The sequence below is a fragment of the Gavialis gangeticus genome, unplaced genomic scaffold (assembly GCF_001723915.1).
Source record: "Gavialis gangeticus isolate Ggan-Ray unplaced genomic scaffold, GavGan_comp1, whole genome shotgun sequence".
NCBI classification, from domain to species: domain Eukaryota; kingdom Metazoa; phylum Chordata; order Crocodylia; family Gavialidae; genus Gavialis; species Gavialis gangeticus.
The window spans coordinates 60197804-60207078 of record NW_017729022.1 but is presented as its reverse complement, the minus strand read 5'-3'; the positions used below and the strand labels follow the sequence as shown (position 1 = coordinate 60207078).

The 9275-nt window shown below is 48.3% G+C and overlaps 1 protein-coding gene across 2 annotated transcripts in view; it reads right to left on the bottom strand.

Moving 5' to 3' along the window:
* The window catches only part of RANGAP1 (Ran GTPase activating protein 1), a 47156-nt gene that overhangs the window by 19309 nt on the left and 18572 nt on the right, over positions 1–9275 (bottom strand). For both annotated transcript variants that reach the window (XM_019515117.1, XM_019515118.1), the window contains exons 10-13: positions 7671–7755; positions 3642–3828; positions 3091–3198; positions 2648–2750 (exon numbers count right to left, since the gene is read on the bottom strand). In XM_019515117.1, the coding sequence (XP_019370662.1) occupies positions 2648–2750; positions 3091–3198; positions 3642–3828; positions 7671–7755 (483 nt within the window). The remainder of the gene's footprint in view (positions 1–2647; positions 2751–3090; positions 3199–3641; positions 3829–7670; positions 7756–9275) is intronic.

The window sequence follows — 9275 nt, the reverse complement described above, 5'->3', positions numbered from 1 at the left end:
GGGGGGGGGGGGGGCACATGCCCCTGGGCATAGGTGACAGAATGGGGGCTAATGGGGCTTAGCCCTCCCAAACACAGGGCAGCAGTAGGGCCACAAGGCAACCCAGCCATGGGCTTCCGGTAGCTGTGGCAGGGGTGTGGAGGGAGTGGGAGTGGGCTGGAGTACAAGACAGAGCTCCAAGTAGTTTGTCTGGGGGTGTCTGGTACAGGGATGGGGGGGCGACTCCTGCCACTACGTGCACCCCAGGAGGGCATGGGGGTCCATGTGCCCCCAGATCTGCACGGGGAGAGGCAGGCAGGCTCCAGCTGTGGGCTGGGGCTGGGGCTAAGCCAGGCTCTTTCTGGCAGACAGGCTGCAGTCACCATAAAATTTGCTGTAGTCCACCCAACAACGCCCGCCCCCAGTGCCACTGCCACCCACCCCAAGCGCAGCCTGGCCCAGCACACCCACACTGGGAAGAACCCAGCTTACCCCTGGCCGCAGCCCATAGCCCGTCTCCCCCAAAGCAGATCTGGGGGTACACCCCCCCCCATGCCCTCCTGGGGTGCATGCAGTGGTGGGAGCCACCCTCCCCTCCATGCACCAGGCATCCCCCCTGATAAGACATTCATGGCTTAGTCCTGCACCTCATTTGAGGGGCTCAGCCCCAAATAATTTTTTCTTCCTCTGCTTACGCCCCCAGACTTTTGCCAGGATGTGTGCAGCAGCTAGAGCCGCCTCCTCCCCTCCCAAATGAGCTGCCCAGGCTCTGCCCCTCCCCTGGCCTGGCCAGCGCCCCACTACATCCCTCACCGTGAAGGCCTCAATCTGCACCTCACCCCCAGACTGACCTGTAAAAGTTGGGGGGGGGGAGGAAGTGGTAGATCTTGTGTTGCCCTTTACTTCAAAAAGTGATCTTCACCTTAAAAGGGTTGGAGACCACTACCTTAATAGATATATACAAATAAGTCTCTACTCTTGCAAGTGGTCTCCATGCAGGTTCTCAGAGTTGAAAACAGACTGGAGAGAGCGCTAAGTTACATGGATTCTAGTCCTCAGGACTGAGGCTTCATGAGACCTACAGAAAGTCCATGACTGAAGCCATAGATAGGGCAAGAACCTTAACTTGATGAGCTTGGAGGGTACAAAACTCAGTGAGGGAAGGAATTAGCCTTGCTTGCCCTCAAAAATACAAGAAATGGACTTCCACTGGACTGAAATCAAGTCTGTCAATGGATGGTATTTTCAGGGAATAGGTTTATGGTCTTTAGAACAAAGAACTAGTCACTTTTGGCAGTGATCTTTACATTTTGGGGTTTTTTGTTGTTTGTTTGTTTGAAGTAGGACAGCTGTGGGGCCAATGTCAGGTATCCTTGGAGGGAAACAGTTAATAAGACAGAGAAGTCTCATCCTCAAGAAACTATCATATCAACCAGTCACCATCTCAGCTTCTAAGGAGAAGCTATGGATAAGGGAATAGGTATGAAGCATCTCTGGACAACCAGGACATTTTCTACTGGTTTCACTTTAGATTTCAGTTCCCACAAAAGCCAAGAAAGAGCTCAGAATCATGTATGGATCTCCTGTTTATTCCAGAACAAGGCTAGTTGGCAATTTTGGTTATGCCACTGAGGCAAAGTGGCTTCAGCAACTAGAGACATTTGAAGTACACACAAGATACCACACTTGTAAGCTAGGAGTCCATTGTTAATTGTGCATTAGTAACAAGAGTTTAAAGAGATGCTACATCAAAGGGTAACCTTCTGTACCTTTTGCATAGGAATGAATACTGCTGGTGGATTTTTAGGGATGAAAAAAACCCAGATAATTTTCCTCCCCAGCCCAAGAGCAGAAGCACCTCTGCATCCCTGTGGAGCCCAAGAATTCCATGGAAACCTCAGTCAATTGATTCATACAGTCTACAAACTATGCCAAAAGAAATGTGTGGATGAGGTATACTGGGCCAGTGCTCCTCTATGGCCTGCAAAGAACAGTGTCCCCATGCATACCTTTCTGCACACTGTCCCATGCTTTTTGGGGGAAGTTTTCCAATTCCATTTGTTAAGGAAGATGAGAGATATCAAAGTTACTAGTATAAGGAACATCAGATGCCTCAAAAGTGGAAGGGATACTTGTTATCTAATCCATTTTAAAATTATAATCTCCTTGTATATGAGGTGCAACTCAACTATGGAATTCATTGCCACTGGCTGTTAGGAGAAACTTCAAAAGGGAATGCATCAAAAGAGTCAAATGGAGAAACACCAATTAAAAAGGAGAGCTAAAATAGATTTTGCTCCTCATACTTTAAGGAATAAGCTGAGGTCAGGCAGAGGTTTTGCACCTTTACACTTCTCGAAACAGGATGTCAGTCTTTCTTTCAAATATCTAGCACTGGCTATCATTGGGACAGGGCTGCCATAAAATGGCAGCCCAGGATGGCTACTGTTGTGCCATTTATTTGATTTATAAAACTCAAGCCCTTCCCAACAAAGGCTCAGAGAAAGTTACATTAAGTGGACAGAATAAACTTAGAAAAACAGGAGGATGAACAATGGGAAGATGACAAAACAACTTAAAGGGAAACTAGAGCAATTTAGAAGCTGCAGCTACTAGTTGGGCTCCACAGTAACCCTCCCCCCCATGAGATGGAGACAGATTGAGTTACCTGTTGTCTCATGCACAGCTGTTTTCACTGGGGCTTCATCCTTAAACACAGAAGAGATCTTAAGGAAAGCTGTAGTCACCTTCTCTGTATCAGTTGCATCCGTCTGAAAGAGATGAAAATCAGAAGCCATTGAGTCCATTACAGGTGCTGTTGCTTCATAAGCAATGAACATTGCAACAGCAGCCTCCAAATGACTGGACACCAAGGGAGTTTCAGCTGTATCATGATGCATACACCATGCCAAAAGGTGGAGCTGCTCTGCTGGCACTATAGCTTCTCCAGAGGTGCCACTTTAAGTAGAGTATTTTTCCACCGTGTCCATTTGGACAACAGGAGGACTTAAATCTGGATTGTAAAGCTTATGGAAGAGACCACTTGCCAGGATTAAGCAGAACAGCCAACACCTATGATACCAGCCACATTGAAGACACTGGCCTACTTACCTGCTGAGCTATCAAAACAGAACACTTGGGCCCTAGTCGCACCAGTTTCTCTGGAGATGGGAAAGCAAGGAATGTGGCAACATCTATTGGAGAAGACACTGGAGAGCCCTGAAACAGAGGATCAGATCTCAGTTCATTCTGAGAAATAACATCCAGCTACATGACTTTGTAGGGAAGGATGTCGCTAGAACAGGCAAGAGTGTTACAGGTCAGAGCTTGAATACTAGGATCAAAAAAAAAAACAACACAAACCTACACAACCAGAAAATAATGGAGATGGGTGGCAGCACTGTCTGAATTATGTGGGAAACTTGTGCAGCAAATACTATGATTAGGCAGTTCCAGGACACTGTTTTCCTGCTATTTTTTTTCCTTCTGATTAACAATTTTCTACCCTTCCATATTTTACACCCCACAAACTTGAGAACAGAGAGCAACTAGGTCCTTAAAGGCATAAGGACTCCACCCACATTCTCAGATTCCAAACATCCTCCCCATTCTGAACCTTGTCTCCTCCCTTCCCCTATGCGAGGAAATGAAAGTTAGTTTACATGTGAATCAAGGATCTTTTTAGAAGGCAGCAATTCTTGCTCTCCCTGCCCTCTCTCCTGCAACTGTTGCTGCTGCTCCTCCTCTTCCTCCTCATCTTCTTCCTCTTCCTCATCTTCCTCCTCCTCCTCATCTTCCTCCTCCTCCTCATCTTCCTCCTCCTCCTCGTCGTCGTCCCCTTCATCATCACTATGGATTAAGATAAGAGCTTACATGAAGATGAGGTCTCTATAAAAGAGACCTCCTGGAACACAGAACTATTTTTAAAGGCAATTAGAAAATAGCTAAGGGTGTTCCCAAGCCTTAGCAGGAACAAGTCACTTCTGTTCTGGGACTGACACTTCATGGCCTGCAGTGGGCAAGTTAGGGTTACCGTGTTTCCAGGTCCAAGAAAGAGGACACCTGTCACCAGGGGGACGGACGGACAGATGACGATAACACGACAGTGACATGCCCTCACTGCTGAGCCACAGCTCACCCCCAGCCCTGCTTAAGCCCCTCACTCCCAAACAGTACTACCCTGCCCCCCACCCCTTGCTGGTGCCCCTCACTCCGCCCCCCGAGCTGCTGCCCAAACCAAGCAGCTCCTGCATTGCACACGCGCCTGCTCTGTTACATGCACGCGCACACACTCTCTTTCACGGGAGCCTGTGTGGGGAGCATGTGACCCCCAACAGCCAATCAGCTTGCCTGCTGCTTCCAGCCCGGACTAGCCAAACCCAGACATTTCTTCTTATTTTAAAAACCTGCCCAGATGCAGCACAGGGGTCAAAAAAGAGGACATGTTTGGGAAAACCCTAGGTAAGACAGCCTGGCAAGCTTAGGTCATCTCTTCCAGTTGGCCTCAGACCTGTAGTGAGGGGGTTGTTCCATCCAATAGTCCTTTGTAAGCAGCTGAAAAAAGAGTCAGTGCCTCACCTTAGGTTTGTTAGGAAAAGGCACCATTTGTGGGCAGAAGGTGTATGAGCTGAACGGGCCAAACTATTTTCATCTAAATCTTACAGCATTACCTTCAGATAAAGCTTGGGGAATAAAAAGAAGGAACTTGTGCTCCTGCTCAACACAAATAATTACAACGTCACAAGGGTAACGGAGACCTGGTGGGACTGCATACATGACTGGGCCACAGGTATAGATGGCTAAACCCTGTACAGGAGAGATTGAGTGGACAAAACGGGCAGGGGTGTAGCTCTCTCTATCAGGGAAAGCTATGCATCCCTGCAAGCCAACATCGGTGCCCAGGGTGGACAACTGGAGACCCTCTGGGTTAAAATCTGTGGGGAACACGACACAGGGGACAATGGTGAGAGTCTATTGCAGACCTCCCACCCAAAGTCAAGGGCTTGACCAGGAGATCGCCAAGGAATTGGCTGAGGCTGCATGCTCCCGGTCCATGGCTGTCATGGGAAACTTCAGCTACCCAGGCATCTTGTGGGAAGAGTGCTCGACCAAATCTGAGTGGTCGCAAAGCTTCCTCTCATGCGTCGATGACCTGTATCTGATGCAAGAAGTCTACGGGCCGACAAGAGATAAAGCACTGCTTGACCTGGTATTGGCAGCTGGGGACAACCTAATCAGCGACCTAACAATCGAAGGGAAGCTGGGGACACAGCGACCACCTTCACCATCTGCTGTAAAGCTGGCAAGTCAGTCAGGAATACAGAAGTCCTCAACTTCAGGAAAGCTGACTTTGACAAACTCAGAAGGCTTGTTGGTGAGGCCCTAAGAGACCATGATCCCAAGGAGAGGGGAGTTCAGGAAGGGTGGCTGCTCCTCAAGGGAGCAATCCTAGATGCACAAGCTAAGGCTATTCCGTCTTGGAGGAAAGGCAGCAAAAGGGCACAGCAACCACCTTGGCTCAGCAAGGAACTAGCGGACCTCCTGCATCTTAAAAGAAAGACCTACAAAGGATGGAGGACAGGATCCACCACCAAGAAGGAATATTCTGCACTGGTCCGGACCTGCAGGGAGTGAAGCAGGAAAGCCAAGGCTGTGATGAAACTCCAACTGGCCACTAGTATCAAGGATAATAAAAAGTTTGTTTTTAGATATGTGGAGAACCAGAGGAAAAGCAAGGGCAACATTGGACCCCAGCTAAACCAGATGGGACAACTGACGACCGACACCCAGGAAAGAGCCAACCTACTAAATGGGTACTTTGCATCAGTCTTTCATCAGTCCCATGGGACGCCCTGCCCATTATGGGCCAGGGAGGCCCAGGTGAGGGAGATTCCTTGCCCTCCATCACTGCTGACCTTGTGAAGGAACACCTTGAGAGGCTGGACACCTTCAAGTCAGCCAGCCCCGATAGCTTACACTCCTGGGTAATCAAGGAGCTGGCAAGCATCATAGTTCAGCCCCCGACACAGATCTTTGAAAACTCCTGGTGCTCTGGTGAAGTGCTCGAAGACTGGAAGAAGGCCAATGTGGTGCCTATCTTCAAGAAAGGGAGGAAAGTGGATCCAGCAAACTACAGGCCCATCAGCCTGACCTCTATCCTGGGGAAGGTCTTGGAAAAGATTATCAAAGAGGCCATTCTTAACTGACTGGCCTATGGCAACATCTCAAGGGATAACCAGCATGGGTTTGTTGTGGGTAGGTCTTGCTTGACCAATCTTATTTCCTTTTGTGACCAGGTGACTTATCACCTGGACAAGGGGGAAGAGATTGATGTTGAGTATCTTGACTTAAAAAAAGCCTTTGATCTGGTATCCCATGATCACCATTTGGCAAAACTGGCTAACTACGGCCTTAGGTCCACCACGATCCGCTAGCTGGGAAATTGGCTCTGTGGTCGGACCCAGAGGGTGGTGGTTGACAAAAGTCAATTGTCATGGTGTCCTGTGACTAGTAGGATCCCTCAAGGCTCTATCCTTGGACCTATTTTGTTCAACATCTTCCTAAACGATGTAGACATTGGTATCAGAAGTGGACTGATCAAGGTCACCGATGATTCCAAACTCTGGGGTAAAGTATCCACACCTGAGGACAGGAAGGCGATCCAAGATGACCTTGACAGGCTCAGGAAATGGGCAGATGAGAACCTGATGGTGTTTAACACCGAAAAATGCAAGGTTCTCCACCTTGGGAGGAAAAACCTGCAGCATGCTTATAGGCTTGGCAGTGCTATGCTGGCTAGCGCTACAGATGAAAGGGACTTGGGGGTCATAACTGACCACAAGATGAACATGAGCCTGCAATGTGATGATGCTACTAGTAAAGTGAGCAGAATGCTGGCTTGCATCCATAGATGCTTCCTCGAGCAAATCCCAGGATGTCATTCTCCCACTGTATTCAGCCTTGGTGAGGCTGCAGCTGGAGTACTGAGCCCAGTTTTGGGCTCCGCAATTCAAAAAGGATGTGGAGAAGCTTGAGAGAGTCCAGAGAAGAGCTACGCGCATGATCAGAGGTCAGGAAAACAGGCCTTATGACGGGAGGCTGAGCACTATGGGGCTCTTCAGCCTGGAAAAGCACAGGCTCAGGGGCGATCTGATGGCCACCTATAAGTTTATCAGGGTAACCACCAGGATCTGGGGGAACGTTTGATCACCAGAACGCCCCAAGGGATGACAAGGTCAAACGGTTATAAACTCCTCCATGATAGTTTCAGGCTGGACATAAGGAAGAACTTCTTTACTGTCTGAGCTCCCACAAGGTCTGGAACAGCCTGCCACTGGAGGTGGTTCAAGCACCTCCTTTGAACGCCTTCAAGAGAAATTTGGATGTTTATCTTGCTGGGATCCTATGACCCGAGCTGACTTCCTGCCCCTGGGGCAGAAGGCTGGACTCGATTTTCTGAGGTACCTTCCAGTCCTAATGTCTATGAAATCTATGGAAGTTGTGGAGTACACGGATGGCAGCTGCAGAGTTCCTGCTCATGTAGCAAGCACAGGAGAGAACAGTCCAAGAAAGACCTCTGACAGTACTGGGAGAGGCTAATTTCTAAAGAACTTGCAAGGAAGGTGTAAGAATAAGAGCTCTGCTATTTAATTGCAAGCAGACCTCTACCATAAGCTTTCCTTGTGTCCTACCTCAAGGATCCCAGCACATCTGCCATGTTGAAACCTTCAAGGATCTCCTGAAGCTGCTCACAGCCTTCTTCTCCCAGACAGTTACCTACGATATGAGAAAAGGAGGGACGCCAATTTAAATGCACACAAAAAAAATATCACCAGCATTCAATGAAGTTCCCATATGTGATCTGTTTCTCTAATTAACATAACAGCTGCTTGGTTTCTATAACACCTTTATAACAAAACACCTTACAGACAGTCCATAAGACAGACCTGTCTGCAACTGAAACGCAATAGGCATTTATGCACTGGTGCAAGATGGGAAGACTACTTCCAAACCCAAGTTGCAAGGGGAATTTGAAAGATAAGGATTTGAATTGGCCAGAACAGATTTGGGTAATGAAAACTGGATTCCTTTATAATAGTTTTCACAGTGGATGATGCTGGACCAATTAAACTATGTTGCACAATACCGCTAAAATGCAGCTGCAGACAGTAGCTCAGCACCGCACAGTGAGCGGGAAGCTTTGGCCAAGGAAGTGAAAGCAAACCTCTAAGCATTAAAAATAGTGTATGTGAATATCAAAACAACCTATAAAAGCACACAGGACTGTACCTTAGTCTCATCCTTAAAACTCACATGGTACTCAAATTTAGTCCCAACACCTTCTGAGCTAGATAAGCAGACCAACAGGATTTGAAGCTGTGACTCGAAAGGTTTAATTAGCCCATTAAAGTCCCGACTCAAGAAAGAACTATTTGCTTAGTCAGCTGAGTAACTCCATGAGGTCCTTTAGCTAGAGGCACTGATATTTTAGATCAGGAATCTCCTTTAGAAAGGCTGGGGCGGTCACAGCTCTATGCCACACTCCACCACAAGCACCCTCAAAATGCTGCAGATGGCACCCTCCTCCCCCACTGTATTGTAACAATGTGTCTGCATGCCACACACTCCCAACACGTACAAATGGCACTGCTCCCACTATACTGTGCCACACCCCTGCATGGTCCATGGGTCATCTTGAACCACCCAAATGCAGGCTCCCTTGGCCCCAACCCCAAGGGGTAAAGGACAGGCAGTGGGAACCAGAGAAGGGAGGGGGAAGCCCAGAGACAACAGTGAGAGAAGCAGCACCCAGACTGGGATGGGAGCCTGGGGACTCAAATGTTAAGTCTCCTGAAGGGTTGTGTGGCTTACGAGTTGGACAGCCCAGTTTTAGTAGTAGTTTGCACCCCAGGAAGTGATGCTTTGCAATTCTGAATGGGTTTTCAGGTGATTCTGACATAAGGGAATCACACTTTTCATCACTTCAAATCTTTTGGTAGTAGCGTGGATCTGAATAAACAGTATCTAGGGCAACATTTTTTTCTCCACCCCTTCACCATTAAACATGGGGAGAGCCCATCATCTTGGATAATAATAATAATAATAATAATAAAGTCAGCTCTAGCTATGGCCCCAACCCACGGTTGGGGTTGGAATCAGAGCCACTGTCACCCCATAAAGGCAGTCCCAGGACCAGGTTGGAGCAGGAGCTGCTGCTGTCATTGCTGTAACCACAGCTGCCTGGCCAGGCAGGGGCTGGAGCCAACATGTGCTCTGTGCCCTGGGTTGGACCAATC